We start from the raw sequence: 17,294 nt of genomic DNA on the forward strand, positions 1-17,294 counted from the left end.
TAAATAAATACTAGTATATTCTAATATTTACTTGAAAAATGATCAATAACACCCTATATTAATTACAAAAACAATATCTTGATAGAGAATGAATACAAATACATTAACAAGTGACAAATTCACCAACCTATAAACATGATCAATGGATAGAATTGTATACTATCTCTAATAATCAAATTGGTATTACCATCCTCTTAATTTTAATCTTGTTTGACCTTCCGATGAACCACTCCTCAAACTCTTGTGCTTCAAATGGGATCCTCAAAACCCCTTCATTCCTAAATCCATATACCTCCTCAGACTTACCCAACAATTCACGAAAAAATGCATCACCAAGTGCTCTTGTGTGAATCATAAACCGTTTACTTGTCTCTTCATTTGTTCCAACACATATTGGAACATAACCTCTTGGTACCAACAACATAGGACCTTGTATACGTTTGTAGTAAGCACTTCCACCACTAATCAATTTCCTTAACTTGCTTTCTCCAGCTCCCATTGCAAAAATAACCCTTTAGCTTATTTTCTATTGATTATGCTCTATAGATTCTTTGAGACAATTGTTTCTTAAATAGTAGTCCTTTGAGGTACTTGAGTATGTCCTTGATATATTCCATGTACATGTCCCTTAAACTAATGTTGATGGTGAAAGAAAATTTGTTTTAACTGCGACGATGAAATTGATAATGATGTGTTTGTTCCTTGTACAATTGCCTAGACGTTGGATGCCGTAGCAACAATGTTAGGTTGGCCATGCATGATTTAATATATTTTATGTTAAACTATCCATACAGCTTGGTTAATTGAATATTCAATTGATCAATCTTTAATCATAGTTTAAGATTTTTGTGAAAGACTATTCAATAAATTTTATCCGCCAAGTATCCTTATATTTTGTTGTTAAATTATAAGAATTCATTTAACTCACCAACAAAATTAAAATCTTATATACATCTTTAGGTGGTATTGTTTGATGTTCTTAGAAATTAAAAAAAAAAAAATCAGATAGCACGATTTTGATTTTTTTTTTTTTTTTTAAGGAAGATAGCACGATTGAATGAGTTCCCATATTTTATTTAAATTTTAAATAATGTATAAATTAAGTCAAAGCTAACAAATACTTTTTTTTTTGAGCTAACAAATACTAGTAAGTAAATGTTTATTTAGTTTTTTAAAATATACGTATTTAAGAGATTAATATTAAAATCTTGTGTAATCTTTATTTTACATGCAGCAGTCTAACCAAATACTTCTAAGGTTTAACTTCTTTCAAAAAAAAAAAAAGGGGGGGTTTAACTATATACTATTTAAAATTCTTAAATATTGTTTTCTATTTAATTAATAAAGAATATTATCACTTTTTAGTCCAAAAAAACTATTAGTCTTATAACATTTTTCCCCCTTTTTATAAGTGGTTCTTCTAAAGAAATTCAAATAATTTGACACATCTAATTGCAATAATATCTTCCACTCAAACTACATGTAACTTTTTTTTAAGAATAAAAAATGGAATAAATTAACAACGAAAGTGGAACCTCATTAGCACAAGGTGTACTAAAAAGGTCACTCCAAAATACAATCAGTCAGTCATATAGGAACAAAAACTACGGTCAGCCAATACTCAAACATAACAAAGGGTCCGACTACCATCTCTGATAACCGTATACAAAAATGGCATTATTAGCCTTCAACCACCAATAAGAATTATACTTAACTTTTTCCATAAGATATATGATGGGAGTTTGGAATAAGAATTATACTTAACTTTTTCCATAAGATATATGATGGGAGTTTGGATATTATTGAATAACCTATTATTACTACATGTGACTTAGACCGGTAGTTTCGAATTTCAAAATTAAGGAGTTTACAAATTGTACCTCATATTCTTCAATGTAAACCCATAGTAATGTATCTTATCGAACATTATTTTGTTCATCGTGTAGTGTGAAATATGCATTAACCATTCGTTTTTGTCTCTAGAAGTAACGTCAACCGCAATCAGAAATTCATACATACAACTTTAAACTAGAGTAAATATGTTCAACTAACAATATCAACATTTATCAATTGAGCTAGGTGTTGTTTTTAATTCGTCTCTCTTTTAAACTACTTGTTTTTTTCTTTCTAAAACTCGAACCTAACACCTTTCTTTAAAATTTGAGTCCAATTCTATTCAACAAACTCAATATCCATACTTTACGAAGAGTTTCTATTAGCAATTGTTTTTCTTTTCAACTATTATACAAAATTTAGAGCGTTGCTCGTCAGACACCTTAAAACTACTGACCTTATTGAAAAAAGACGATCAAAATTCACAAACCGGTTGAAGTTTACACACAAAATTAGTCAATTAGGAGTTAAAACCCGATCAAAAGCGAAATTGAGGTGTCTAAAGAGCCGGTTTCCAAAATTTAAGGGTCATAATAAAGTTGGGCCTGGCACAATTTCAAAACCCAAAAGAAGAAGGCCCATTTCCAAACATGCTTCCTTCTCTCTTGGCGGTGAGAGAAAGTTTTGTTGAGAGAGAGAGAGAGAGAGAGATGTCAAGAATACGAAGACTGTTCCAAGCATCAATGGATGCTACTAAGAAAGGTATTAATTTTTCAATATTCACTCATTCTCATATTCAAATTGTTTCATAAATTGAAGATTTTGATTTCAACAGCTATATCTGGTAGCTTTGATGATTTGATGCCACCACCTGAAAAATATATATTCAACTTCAATTCCAAGCAAGAATTATCAAAATGGCATTTGTATTCTGATTCTGAATTTGGAGGTACATTATTTTTTTGTTGCTAAAGTTTGAAACTTTGGTTAATTTAATTTCTGGGTTTTTAATTTTTTTTTTCTTTTTCAAATTGTTAATGTTGTTCAGGTTTGTCATCTGCATCATTGCAGATACCTGAATCTGAAAATGGTAAAACTACTGGAATTTTCTCTGGGAATCTTTCACTTGAGGTTACTCAAGGTGCTAAGTGGAATATTAGTAGAGGTGGATTTTGTGGAATGCGCTCCAAAAAGGTGGCTTTTTTAACTCAAAGACTTTAGTGTTGTTTGGATATATAGCTTAATTAAGTGCTTAGAGTATAAACTTTTATCATATAATTACTAGTGTTGTCAAATATGGCGCCCTGACGGATTTTTGGCTTTCTGCCATCAATAATATATTAACATTGATAATTACATTTACATATGTATTACCTATTTCTATATCAAAAAATAAAATAAATTTAAATTGTTTTCCTATAAGCTATAAGTTGTTTTCATAAGCTATCTTGTAGAGCTTATGGCAATAAGCTGAAAACAAACAGATTATAGTAAGTTGTTTTCATAAGCTCTCTCAAACAGTCTCACAAGTTTTTATGCTAGTGGATAAGTTTAAATAATCAAATTCAAACAGGCCCTTTGTTCAAGTTCGACAACAACATAGATGGCTAGTGCATATAGCATTGAATTGTATGAATGGTGTCTGATTCTTTCTCTCAATGATTTTGCAGTGTTTGGAAACAACTTAGTTGAGTGATTATAGTGTGAGCGGTTATCATATAATCACTTATGTATAACATATTTCTATAACTAAAGATAAATGAATTCAAGTTGTATTCATAAAGCTATCTTGAAGAGCTAATTGAAATAAGTTGAAAACAGCTTATGAACATGTCTTAAGTTGTTTTCATAAGCTCCTCCATAGAGTCTCACATCTCCTTATGCCATTAGATAAGCTAATAAGTCAATTCAAACGGACCATTTGTTCAACGACAATATTGATGCCTAGTGCATATTGAATTGAATTGTATGATTGGTATCTGATTCTCATTTTTGTTCAACGACGGACAATATTTATGCCTTACGCAATTCTGTGTTTTTGTAGTTTGATGGCTTCATTGACTTGGATTCATATGATACGATAGCTATGAAACTTAAAGGAGATGGAAGAAGTTATATATCTACCGTGAGTGTCCTTTTCTTTTAAAATGCCAAATGATATCCTAGGAAATTTAGAGGGTTTGAAGTTTCATTTCATGGTAGTCTTGCAAGTATTGTAACTAGTTGGATTATGGTGCAGATATACACGGAGAATTGGGTTAACTCACCTGGACAGATGGAGGACAACTCATGGCAATCATTTGTTTACGTGCCCAAAGATAACTGGTATATTGCAAAGGCAAGTCCCATTTCCATCTTACTGCTTACAACCTGATTAGTAATGATCGATATGTTCGACTAGGCTTTCTGTTTGTGTTGTCAGTGCTGTCAAATAGCATCACCATAACATAGCAGATTTTGATAACTCCGCAACAAAAACCTCAACACTATCCTAGTTTCTCTATTAGGAAAATAGCGGGCACTATTCCAGTCTATACTAGCTGACGCAGTTGCAATGGCAGAAAAAATATAGAATTTTTGGTGTTTTAAAATAATAAAATAAAACTGTGAAGTCTGCGTATGTGCCAAACGTGACTTATTATAAAAATAAACAAACTGTAGAGTTAGTGATTACTCATATATTCTCTATATTGCGTGAACCTTTTAATATGTAAGCTTCGCTCTACCCCCGTTTCCTTTTTTATCTGAATGCAAAATGCCTTTTCTTGTGTATAGTTGACTTATTTCAATGACATGCGGCTTCTTCTGTTTGCCTGCAATGCTATCTTCTATTTAACAATGAAGTTCTGGCGTTTCGCTATTTTCTGCAATCTGCTATTGATAGCACTGTGTGTTATGATAACCTGTAATTTTGTAGGACGTATTCTCAAATAATGTTTGAGTGACTAATACTATATTGTGCTGCTTGTGACTGTTTTTTCTGCCACAAATGTATACTATCTCATTAGTTATGCCTGATTAAATTGCAAAACGTAGTTACCTTGACGGGCTTGAACTTTGAGATTAAGGACTAGATAAGGTGCATTGAAAGCGCATGCACATATCTCATGTAATTTTCCATCCACTGCAAGGTTTTACAATAGTTATAGCTTGTGTCAAGAAATAGCGAGCTGTTTAGCACTTCGATTATGCAAATTTCTGGAATATTATCAATTTAATGAATGGTTGTTATGAACCAACTCTCCCCAAAGTTTAAATTATTTGGTGAAATCAGGTTAACTCGCTTAGGTTTTTTCTGTGTAAACTAGAATCAAGAGTTTGAGGACAATTGAACAAGCCTGCAATTTAGTTGGTCCTTTACATGCCTAAAATGATAGTGTTTTTTAAAATAACCAAATGCAACAAATGAATCATAAGGCTTCATAGTGCACAAAACATCAATCTTATAGTTGTAACACTCGACTACATAGATGCATTTAACATTCCAATTTGAACTTGTTTGTAAAGGAGGTTAACGGTGTTCTATTGTGTCTCAACTCTCAATCTCGTAGTCCCAACTCAAACAATGTCACAGACCAGAAAACATGAAGAAACCCATCGTTGCAAGTTTGCAATGAAACCAAAAGGCCAACCAGATGAATGAACCCAACTCCGATGAGTTGAAACCTAGCTCTACTAAGCTAAATTTAGCTACAACGGGAGGAACCCAGTCCAGTCATCCGTCGCTCTTTAGTAATATTGATTGTGATTTGTCAATTTGCCCATTGATTTTGTACTTGTTATACTTATTCGTGCAATGAATTGTGAACTTATCTTGTGATTTGTGAATTCGTTCATCAAATTTTAATTGTGATGCTATTTTTGTCTATTTTGTTCTGGTCTATTCTATTGTGGTCTGATCTAGTATGGGTTTAAGCTGGATCTGGCCTCAGGTGATTTGTGGTGGTGTGGGGTGGTGCGGTACGGTATTAAATTAGAATGTTGATTATTTGCTAGACACTATTAAATTGAGTTTACATGCTATGATGCACTTTTTAAACATTCTTTATCTATTGAGTAAACACTTGGGGTTCGTTTGATTTTGAAGAAAAAAAGGGGTTTTGATGGTCAGGAAATACTATAAACGGATAGGATTGCTTCACTCTGATGTTTACTATTTGAAATTGAAACTGAGTGCACAATATATATGAAACTAAAAGAATAATTGTTGCTTTGGTTTTGTGCCTTGTTGGCTTTCTATGTATATGTAAGTGAAGGGATGGGTATCATTGGTCCATATTAAGCACTGAAGTGATGATACTTGCACATTTAGTTACATTATTTTCTATCGTGAATTTCAATGCTTTGCATGTGCTTAGTTATTTCATCGATTGACCAGATTCCTCTAGCTCGATATGTACCTACTTGGAGAGGGAACGTTATAGATGCAGAAATTGAAATGAATCCATCACGTGTTCTTGGCATGTCTTTTTCTGTCAATGCCGAGGGTGGTGTCCCAGGTGCTAGATCTGGACCAGGTGATTTCAGACTTGAACTTGAATGGATCAAAGCCATGAGAAGTGAGAACCCAATGATGTAGTATAGGTTTTGTTGCAGATAGAAGTCAAGATTTTGCTCTTTTAGGGTGATTAATTCTGACCCTGTTTTGTAATAATAATGATGCATCTATTTGTGATTCTTAAAGGAAAAATATGTTGGTAGTATTGTCAATGCTCTTCTAATAATAGCTTTCATATTCACATGGAAGCACTTTTGCAGAAAATATAATTCATTATTTTCTTCACATTCACAGCAGAAGAATCAAGATTGATTGTCACTTTGCAACTATTATGTTATTGCATACATAATGATGTCATTAATCAAGTGGTATGGTGTAACAATGGTGGAAAGGTACAATACATTGCCAACAACTTGTAATAAGGGCAAATACCATTTTCGACTTCTCGAAGCTAGGTGATTTCTTGCAACTGTGACCAACTTAACTTTACTCACCCTCCAAAACCACCTCGCATGTGCACAAAAAAAAAATACAGTTTTTGTGCCGTCTGAATGTGTACTTTTAGACAAAAATATCATTTCGGTTCCGTTCGAAAATACACTTTTGAAGTTTTTTTAAGAAATGTAAGTGTTGATAAAGTTGTGTTCCATTGTCATAACTCATAAGCATTTTGTGATTGTGGCATAAGATATTTTTTTTCACCTTTAAATACACACCACTACCCATACCTTATTATCTTTGACAAAGTCTTAAGTTGAATAGTTGATAGGTAGCTGGAATGCTGATTACTGCTGCGACTTATCTCATTTATTTTTTAGAATAGATATCAATGTCATCAGCCAAAAGTCATTCACTTTAGACGGTTAAATAAGAAGTATCATTTACAGTTAAAAATAATTTACCATGTAAAGTGATTTGTTCTTGAAATATTTGAAGTTCTCAAAGTAGCATTATTAACCCTTTTATTTTTAATATGGCTCCCATAGTTTTGCAATATTTAGTATTGAAACTTTTGAAGATAAACACACATTGGCTTTAATCTTGTTCGACGGCTGGTCCAAATCTCCCCCACCCTACCCTACATGCAAGTTGAGTTTAAACTTTGAATTTTGGAACTGAAATAGACTTTGTAAATTAATCATTTAAATAATAAAGTTTCTCCTTCATCACCCCAATTAAAGGTGCACCCCAATTAAAGGTGCTTGAGAGTTTACTAAATATTCTTGCTGCAACTTGTGTTTGTTTGCCATTCTTTTTTCTTCCTTTCATTTCTTTTCATCATCACCAAGTTGGAAACGTGATTAAAGTTAAAGGGGCGACATAAACTCTATTTGTCTCTATTACTATTAGTTGTAGGGTTATGATAGAAGACACCTTTTATAAAGGTGTCTTTTATCAAGTTACTCTATGAGCATTTGCGAAAAGACACCAACTTACTTTTATGAATGTGTCTTTTAGCAAAGTTATAACTAAAAAGTGAAAATCACACCTTAAGGTGTGACTTGTTAAAAGACACCACCAAAGGGTGGCTTGTAACAAAACCCTTAGTTGTAAGCCTTTTAATGTATATTTCTCTCTATTTGTCTGTATTTTTATTTTTGTCATGGCTATAAATTTAGCTTGGGAAAATTTGAGGTTCAAATCACGATCCATGTATATCGTAATGTATTTATCAATTGAGTTATGTTTATGAATACAACTATATTTGTTTTTATAATATCTTAATGACAAACATTTGTAACAATTGTTTTTTTAAAGACAATGAAATATATTACTCAAACAAGTTAAGTCCTACCAGGACAAAGTGTGCTTGAAACAGACTTAATAAATGTATAGAATACAAGGTGCAAACACAAAAACAAAAGAAAGACAAAAAAAAAAAACAAAATAAGAAATTTTATTCAAGCACTCAAGAGGATTAAGCCACCAAGAAAATGAAAGTTGTGTATCTCGCATTCAACCACCTGAAGCTTAATTTTGTCATATAACGTTTGCAGATTTGTCTCCTTGCGCTGAAAAATACTATTGTTTCTTTCTTTTCAGATGACTCATACACAAGGGAGCCAAATAAAGTTCAGAGTCATACGAGTTTGCTTAGAAAAACTACAACTAAAATGCAAAATATGATTTGAAAGGGATCCCAAATGAACTGTAACAAAACCAATCCAATTTGAAATTAAGGACCAAATTCTGCCAAAAAAACTCACCTGGCAAATAAGTGGTCCACATCTTCATTCATTATGCACCCCCCCTCGTACATTATTGATCATTGTTCTAAATCACACCCCTTATGAGCAAATTATCCTTAGTCAGAATGCATTGAGAAGTAGCCGTCAAATGAATAAATTGACTTTGAGAGGAACCGCTTTATGACAAAGAACGTCAGAATTAACTTTTTGATAAGCACGTCTAATTGAATAACATTTGGACGAATGCAACTGGGACATCCATCTATCTTCAAAACCATCATGTAAATCAATAAAAATTAACATCTCACTACACTCCCTCACTTGATTTCCCTCCCATTCCATCAACATCCTTCTTCACTTCCACGTCTCTCTATCCATGCCCCAACATAAAGAATTCATCTCTAAAACAGTCGTTAATTTATTTTCAGCTAAATCATACAACCTTCTAAATCTAACATTTAACGGACTTCCTTCCCGCCATGGCTATGAGTTCCTCTAAAAAAAAAGCATAGAGAACTCATTATCTACCTCACGACCTATGTTATTATTTAACCAACTCCCCACCCCTAAACCAACACCCTCTCAGTCCATAACTTATATGTGTATAATTTGAGTAGGACTGTTATTTCTTTTTTTTTATGTGTCCATTCAATATTGACCTTTTATATTTAAAACAAATAAGTAGTAGTATTAATGAAAATGATTTTTTTAAACAAATAACAAATGTATTTGAGGATTTACAAAGGATTTTATATTTAGAAATGAAAAGTATTTAGGCGAGTCATATAATTAAGAATGGATGCAATATAACTCAACAAAAGTTGTTGTATACTTCATTCACAAAAAAAAATGTTATATACTGATTTTACTTTTTTTTAGGATAAAATTTAATATATTTCATTCAAAATCAATATAAAGTGGCGGATGATACAAATCGTCGGAATTAGCCGTAAGTTTAGGTCAAGTTTATGCAGCTAAAACAAAAGGGGAAGGAAAGAAAAAAACAATGCCTGGCGTAATTATGCATGAATCTCATATTGGCGTTGGATTTGTTATTTGAAGACCATAACAACATCATCATTCACTAGTTTCCACTAGTTGCCTCCCCAAATAAAAGCTAATTACCTTATCAAATCCAACTGTTGATACTTAGGCCGGGCCCGTTTGTTATAGCTTTTCTAAAAATAGATTTTTTTAGTGTAACATGTTTTTGTTAAAAAAAAATTAACGAAGATATTTTGAGGTAAAGCTTTAGATAAAAAATCGGTTTGAATAGCTTATCTTAAAATGTCATTTTAGATATTTCATCATTTTGTTATAATTTTTTTGGATACTAAAATTTTGAAAAAGTCTCTAAAAAAAAAAAAAAACTATTTCAAATAGCTTTTCCTTAAATAGATTTTTGAAATAAATTGCGATTTTTTACTATGTAAAATCTCGAACAATAAATATTTAGGTTAGTGAATGTCAAAATATCTTTTTTAACTTATAACAGATGAGTTTGAAATAACTTATACTATTTTTGAATAAATTTCTAAAAAATCTATTTTTAAAAATACAAAAAGGAAAATAACGTCAAAAAAAAATACGAAGGAAAATCTATTTTTTAGAATCTATAACAAACGGACCCAAAGGTTATAGATTCTAAAAAAATAGATTTTCCTTAAATAGATTTTAGAATCTAGAATAAATTTCTAAAAAATCTATTTTTAAAAATACAAAAGGAAAATAATGTCAAAAAAAAAATACAAAGGAAAATCTATTTTTTTAGAATCTATAACAAACGGGCCCAAAGGTTATAGATTTAAAAAAAAATAGATTTTCCTTAAATAGATTTTAGAATCTATATCTCCAAGGGTTAACTCTACCTTAGGTACCATAGTACTAAAATAGGAGGAGAAACGATGACGAAGATTAGTATTTCACAATAATTCCTTAAATAAAACTCAAATAATTTAGGTCCGGCCTCTTGCTTTTTTTTCTCAAAACCTCCTATACTATAATTTAATGGGAAAGAAAGATCATCCAAGAATGACTGTCCCAAACATCCTCAAAGAAATGTTGCAAAAAGTATGTATTTACGGACTTCTGCAAGATTTACAACTCATTGATCTGCCACACTCAATATTGTTCGCCTAAAAATTATATGTCTTTCTTCAATAACCGCCAAAAATTAGAAAAGTTTTGCCTTCTTAACTTAATTTTTTTCTCATGGTAAACCACACTTTCACCCTTTTTTTTATAAGTGTTGTAAATTCAAACAAATAATCACATTAATAAAAGTCCTCCAACAAACTCAAAAATCATTCTTTAATTAAGTGATCATTGCTATATTTAATTGTAGAACTACAACAATTGTGTTATTTAGACACATAAAAACCAACACCTAAAAGGGCAAGGGCAACCCGGTGCACTAAAGTACCCGCATACGCAGAGTTCGGGAAGGGGTCCCACCATTAATGGTGTATTGTACGCAGTCTTACCTTGTTTTTTACCTTTTTACACAAGAGACTATTTCCAGGACTTGAACTTGTGACTTTTCAATCACATGATAACAACTTTATCAGTTACGCCAAGGTTACCCCTCACATAAAAATCAACACCTGATACAAATTATTGTCATTGTCGGACTTGATATAAGAGAAAAATAATGTAAAAGTCGTAAACATGTAAATACAATACGAGGTTGAAGTTGGATTTTGTGTTGCAAAGAAAATATGTTTCATAACAAGGATTAGTGTTTTTTTTTTTGACCAATAAGGATTAATTCTTTTAAGTTAATGTAAGCAACACCAATCTTATTTTATATTAAAACATTCCCAAGTCCATAATTTCAATACTTAACGTAATTTATTGTAGGTTTTGTAGCCTATGTCACTTCATTTGCTAGTTGACGTTAAATAAATCAAAATTTGCATTCTTGTCAATTAAAAAAATATTGCAGTACATTTCTCTTTTTCTATAGACAAACATATTCCAAAAGTGAGCTCCACAACCTTTTATCAATTTATTTATCATCTGACAAAGACAATGGAGTGTGAGCAATCAATTCATTCTCAAAGCGGTTAAACAGCTTATAGTAACATCTATAGTGGGACCCTCTCCTGAATTTAACTTTTATCTCTCTTTTTTATTAACAATTTCATAAACTCACGTTTTCCCTTTATTCAACACAACAACAACAACATAAGGAGTTTTAGGACTTTTTCTCATTCACAGAGAACCTTCTGGAGACACTATCTCACAAAAAATATCTAACATTATAGAATCTCAGCCCTACATCACCACCCATCCAAAACCACTTCTTTGGGTTTAATTAATTAATTATTAAAAACAAAAACGATATTTTCATTGATTTTTTATTTTTATTTAAAAGGAAACAACCAATTTTGGTCTCATATGTGTGAATTACTCTCGTTATAATTTTTCAATGTATCAAAATTTCTCTTAAATGTCATTTTTTGTTAGTAATTCATAAACTAAATTGACGAAAAAAATATATTTGAGGCTAAATTAGGTATTAAAATAGTCAAAGGGTTTAATAGATCAATTGGTATGAAGTAAGGATTAAAGAAGTTTTTTTTTTTTTTGAAAAATATTGACTAAGTTAAAAGATCAGAATTTAAGTTTAGACTAATATTTAAAAAAAATTAAAAAAATGACGTTGTTTATAGTGACAACGTCTCACACATTCATCCATCAAAATGGTTGTTTATTCATTTTTTAAATAATATGAAAATAAATCAAAAATAAACTATATAAAGTCTAGAATTAGAGGTCTCTAGAGTATTCATGAGGCTAAGTCTTTACGCTTCAACCCTTCATTCCATCTAGTCTAAAACAAAATGCAAAGTACTATGTATCTATTCACAAACATGTAGCCGCAACCCAAGTTGTCATCCAAGTTGAAGTTGTATATTAATATTACATATTTTAATATATATAGTCTCATAGTAAAGTAATGTTATTGTGATTGTATGCATGTCTCTTTGAATTTAGTTTCTTACTTTTTATGTTAAGGTTGTACGAATTTTGTGTTTTTATTTGGTTTGGTTGATTCAATTTGCCGACAATACAAAGAAACATTAGTTTGATATTTGATTGGTTCTGTTGGAGAATTCTAGTTTGGTTGGTTGATCTAGTTGGTTGTGAAAATTTGGATTGTTATTGTTGGAAATAATATGGCTAATGAAGGAAACAAAAGCAATGATTTCTATGCAGTTTTGGGATTGAATAAGGAATGCTCTGATTCAGAACTAAGGAATGCTTATAAGAAACTTGCACTGGTTAGAAATGCTTATACTTTCTATAATCTTTTTCTTTCTACACCGTCTTTGTTTCTACTCTAACCACCCTCCACCGTTTTTTCTAAAGTTTATTCACATGGGTCATCTCAAAATTATATATTTTTTTTCATGGCTGAAAGTTATATTTTGAGTCCTAAATTTGTGAAAGAAAGATATTTTGGACATGAATTATTGTTGTTATGATGAAAGTTGGAATTGTTTAGAAAGGAAAATAATTTGATTAAATGGACAGAAATGGCATCCAGATCGTTGTTCAGCTTCAGGGAATGTGAAGTTTGTGGAAGAAGCTAAGAAGAAATTTCAGGCAATTCAAGAAGCCTATTCTGGTAATTTACATGCATTTGTTTATTTTTTATAATTATTAATTTATTTTCATTGTTGAATATTGTCCCATGAGCCATGATTCAAATTATTATTTGTTTTTATATATTGGGTCTAAAATGTAAATGGTGTTTTTTTTGGGACAGTTTTATCTGACTCGAACAAGAGATTAATGTACGACGTTGGAGTTTACGACAACAGTGATGATGACGAAAATGTAAGACACTAATTTCACACCATTCATGAGTTGGGACCCTCTTTCTCTTTCACTTGCCTACTTCTATTTTTGTGTTATGTTTTGTTTCTTCATTTACTTGAAGGGTAGAGAAGAGAAGCAACCTTAATTTTACCTTTTCACTTTCACATTAACAATTTTGGTTTATGACCATGCCTAATGAATATTGAAACTGAATTAGGGATATAAGGATGATTTGATAGTTGGTGGGGTAGTTAAAGATCAGAGTGATGAGCGGGTCGACATCTTTTGAATACAATACTATCATAACATTGACCGTTTAAAAAATAGATTGAGAATGAATTTCCTCTCTTGGTCATATTTGCTTCCACGAAACAATGATATGGTCAATTTCGGTACAACGAAAACAAGAAAAAAATGGAAATGAGTTAATTTTTTAGGTATATATATATATATATATATATATATATATATATATATATATATATTCGCTTGTTTCGTCAAAATGACACCAATTAAGTCACTATTTTAAACCTAAAGGTAAAGAAGACAGTGAACTTCTACTTTTGAATGATCTTTGTACATCATAAAACTTGTATGAGTCTACATTCAATTATTCATAATGTCCCGATTTTTTTCATATAATCAATCATACTATCAAATTTGCATGATGATGTCACTTTTGTCATGTCATCTACAGTCTTGTCATGTTTCTGATTTTTGCACCGTCCAATTATTTTTCTTCTCCTCTTTCACGTGAAAAAAGAGATATGTTCTTCAAGGTTAGTAGGAAAACATTTTCCCCAACAAATGTCTTTTCCCAAAGGAGGAAAAAAAATGTTTTTCACAAAAACATGCATTTTCTTCTAAATTAAGTCAATTTATGTGTCACATAACACATGTGGCAGTGGCATGTTGTTTATATGTTTTCAATAAGAGCCAATAATTCATGGAATTGAATCAAATGGAGGAGTATTCTCGAACCAATAATTTTGATGTGCTATAATCTAAGAAAATGAATTTTGTTTTGCAGGGTATGGGAGACTTTCTGAACGAAATGGTTACAATGATGAGCCAAACTAAATCAAATGTGAGCCCTATTTAATATTTTTGCAATATCTTTTTGTTTTGTTTGCTTGTAATTAGTGGAACGTTAGGTTAGGTGATAATAAAGCTAGACACAAACAACGTTGTTTTTATATATTTTTTGTTTAGTGGATAAAGTTAGACAAACATAGTGTCTTCTTTAGCCTAATACTATGTAGTTGTGCCTTTTTACCTTTTGGGATTGGGTCCTAATAATGTTTATGTCTTGTTTGGTCCAATTGCTATGATAGTTGGTGTGGTGGGGGTATATTGTTGGGGAAGATGTGATTGATTTTCACTCAACTCTTAAAATTATGAGATAAATAAAATTATATTAGTAATATATTATTATTTGAAAATAATTGTTGGAAGGATAAAGTGGTTTACTGGACCGGGCTGTGTGTTCGTACAATAATTTATAACAAAAACTTACATAACAAGTTAAATTTCGTCCTGTACTTTCCATAAATTGATTAATTCAAGTTATCTGTTATGTTAGTATTTTCTTTTTTCACCAAAATTTCAATCCTTTTAACTCTTTCAATTCATTTAACGCTTAACTCAGAAAATTGATTAATTTATATGTGATACAGGAAAATGGAGAGGAGAGCTTTGAGGAGTTGCAACAGTTATTTGATGATATGTTTCAAGCGGATATCGGATTAAATGGAAGCACCTCTCTTAATGCTTCGGGTTGCTCCACTTCATCTACTTTCATGACTTTCGGTGAAAGCGCGAATTCAAATAAGCGCAATTCTACTCAGATGAATTATGGGAAGGCAGAGGATTCTTCTAGTTTTGGTCCAAATTACCAGAACTTCTGTTTTGGGGTCAGTATACGCTTAACATTTTTCATACGTTTTTCCTTCATTTGATGCAACATTCATGGCAAACATATAGCATAGTAAGGATTATTAGTTGCATGTATTTTGAATGATTGTTTATTGTGAGGTCCTTTACTTGTTTGGCCTATGGGTAGTAAGTAGTAACAACAAAAAGATAGGTTTAACATGTAATTGAGTTATGGGGTTTACTTTAAATTATACAAGATTTTGGCGTAATGAGAATGATAGAAGATTTAGAATTTGGTTCATGTGCGATAGTTGCATAGATGCAACTATTGTAGTCGTTGGATCGCCAGGATCCAACAAATGTGCATTCGTTGCACCAGTGTTGCTGTTGTCGAGGATCCATCCGAAGCATGAATTGTTGTGATTTGTTTTTAACCTTGCCAATTACTCTGAAGATAGATTAAGTGGTTAAGGAAAAAATGGTTAATTTGTGTTGAGAATTTTTCCCAATGAGTCTTTTAATTAGTGGTATCTTTTTTGTTGTTCATGTTATCAAGGTCAATCTTGTAAATTATCATTACCAATGAATGAGGATACAAAACAATGGAGTATGTGTGGAGTATATAGAAGTGGTAAGTGATTCTTCCTAGTGATCTCCTTACAAAACTAATAGAGGGACCAATCTGAGAAACGTTTGACAAAGACAGAGACCATTTTGAGTTATTAATAGAGTCAGAGACCAATTTGAGAATTTGGTACAAAGACAGAGAATAATTTGATGGTTCACTCCATATATTATATAGCTGGTCTCTTCTATAAATGCAATTTTTTTAGGAAGATTGGTCCACTGCATTTAACTTGATACTGATCCAACATTTTTTTATTCTTGGTATGAAGACAGATGAAGCACCTTCAAGAAGATGTGGAGAAGGAAAAAGGGGGAATTCTAGAAGGAGGAGGTAGCAAAAAACAAAGAAAAGGAAGAAAACAAAAAATCTCATGTGGACATGATGTTTCCTCTAATGACCATCCTGGAATTTCTGCTAATTGATAAACTTAATGACATGCTGATTCATGTGTGTCAACCTTAGCATTTTGGTCATGGGAAAACTCTACAATCTTGTGACATGTACAACTAAAAAGATTAGGGGGAAGACCATAGTTTATCTTATCTTAGTACTAAAAAGATTAGGAGGTCACAAATGCCTTGGAAAATTTGATGGTAGTGACATATCCTTCAAGCAATTGTACACCCATCTAGGAGTTTGAGTTTAAGTCAATTGACAAATCATTTTGATTATTCTCATTTATGAAGATTTGTATCATTTCATTTCATGACATTTAATCAAAAGTGTAATATTATTAGTCATTTGTTGCATTATGGTATATTTCTTAATGTCAATTTTGATTTGAAAGGAATATTTTCTTGTTTACCCTAAATTTGTCTAAGGGGACAAGAAAGTCTGAAGTTAGTTCACCTTGTCAAAATAATCTACTGTGATCTCTAATTGCACCCTAATCGTTGAGTTAATCCAATGATTTAGAGTACTAATAGATTTGAAATGAATACTTTTTTCCTCAAAAAAAAAAAAAAATGAATACTATTTTGTAGAGGAAATGAATTTGTTTTTTTGAAGATGATGAATACTTTTTCTGGTTCTCCCTGAAATTGACATTTGACTATAAAAATATTTTAAAATTAAATCACACAAATTCTTTTTCAGTCTCATTTTGACCATTGAATTAATTTAACAGCTAAGATATACTTCCTTCAATTGTTAGAAAATTTAACTCTTAACAAAAAAGAAATTTGTTGGGAGGAGTCAATTGAGAATAATTTACTACTATAACTATTTACTATTGACAATTGAGTATTGACCAATTTACATTAAAAAAAATTGAGTATTGACCAATTAAATGTGATGTTGTGATGATGTATTGGAGTTGGACTGTAAAATAAAATATTGGAGATGATTTTTCTTTTGAGGGAAAAATATTGGAGATGATGTTATGACACAATGAATATACTAAACAAATAAGCTTTTCACACAAGATATTTTATACATCATGGAA

General features: G+C 31.2%; 3 protein-coding genes across 6 annotated transcripts; 2 read left to right on the forward strand and 1 right to left on the reverse strand.

The window, feature by feature from the left end:
* Positions 1-722, reverse strand: LOC146897299 (auxin-responsive protein SAUR71-like). The gene has a single exon (XM_085734634.1). It carries the CDS (start codon positions 497-499, stop codon positions 173-175), a length of 327 nt encoding a protein of 108 aa, XP_085590760.1. The 5' UTR covers positions 500-722; the 3' UTR covers positions 1-172.
* A 1,708-nt stretch (positions 723-2,430) lies between these two features.
* Positions 2,431-6,616, forward strand: LOC146897300 (putative complex I intermediate-associated protein 30). Its single transcript, XM_085732013.1, has 6 exons — positions 2,431-2,595; positions 2,669-2,782; positions 2,882-3,027; positions 3,878-3,958; positions 4,073-4,171; positions 6,212-6,616. The coding sequence occupies exons 1-6, from the start codon at positions 2,484-2,486 to the stop codon at positions 6,410-6,412; spliced, it is 753 nt and encodes a 250-aa protein (XP_085588139.1). The 5' UTR covers positions 2,431-2,483; the 3' UTR covers positions 6,413-6,616.
* A 5,692-nt stretch (positions 6,617-12,308) lies between these two features.
* Positions 12,309-16,590, forward strand: LOC146897301 (uncharacterized). 4 transcript variants are annotated; one of them, XM_085732016.1, is made up of 7 exons: positions 12,309-12,806; positions 13,060-13,153; positions 13,295-13,365; positions 14,378-14,434; positions 15,024-15,260; positions 15,779-15,853; positions 16,119-16,590. In XM_085732016.1, the coding sequence occupies exons 1-6, from the start codon at positions 12,702-12,704 to the stop codon at positions 15,806-15,808; spliced, it is 594 nt and encodes a 197-aa protein (XP_085588142.1). In that variant the 5' UTR covers positions 12,309-12,701; the 3' UTR covers positions 15,809-15,853; positions 16,119-16,590. The 4 variants fall into 4 exon arrangements, with proteins under 4 accessions (XP_085588142.1, XP_085588143.1, XP_085588141.1 ...); XM_085732017.1 differs by having other exon boundaries at positions 16,123-16,590; XM_085732015.1 differs by lacking the exon at positions 15,779-15,853.
* Positions 16,591-17,294: the final 704 nt, after the last annotated feature.

Source organism: Medicago sativa, chromosome 8, assembly GCF_051527215.1.
Source record: "Medicago sativa cultivar Bolivia chromosome 8, Bolivia_mono, whole genome shotgun sequence".
NCBI lineage: Eukaryota > Viridiplantae > Streptophyta > Magnoliopsida > Fabales > Fabaceae > Medicago > Medicago sativa.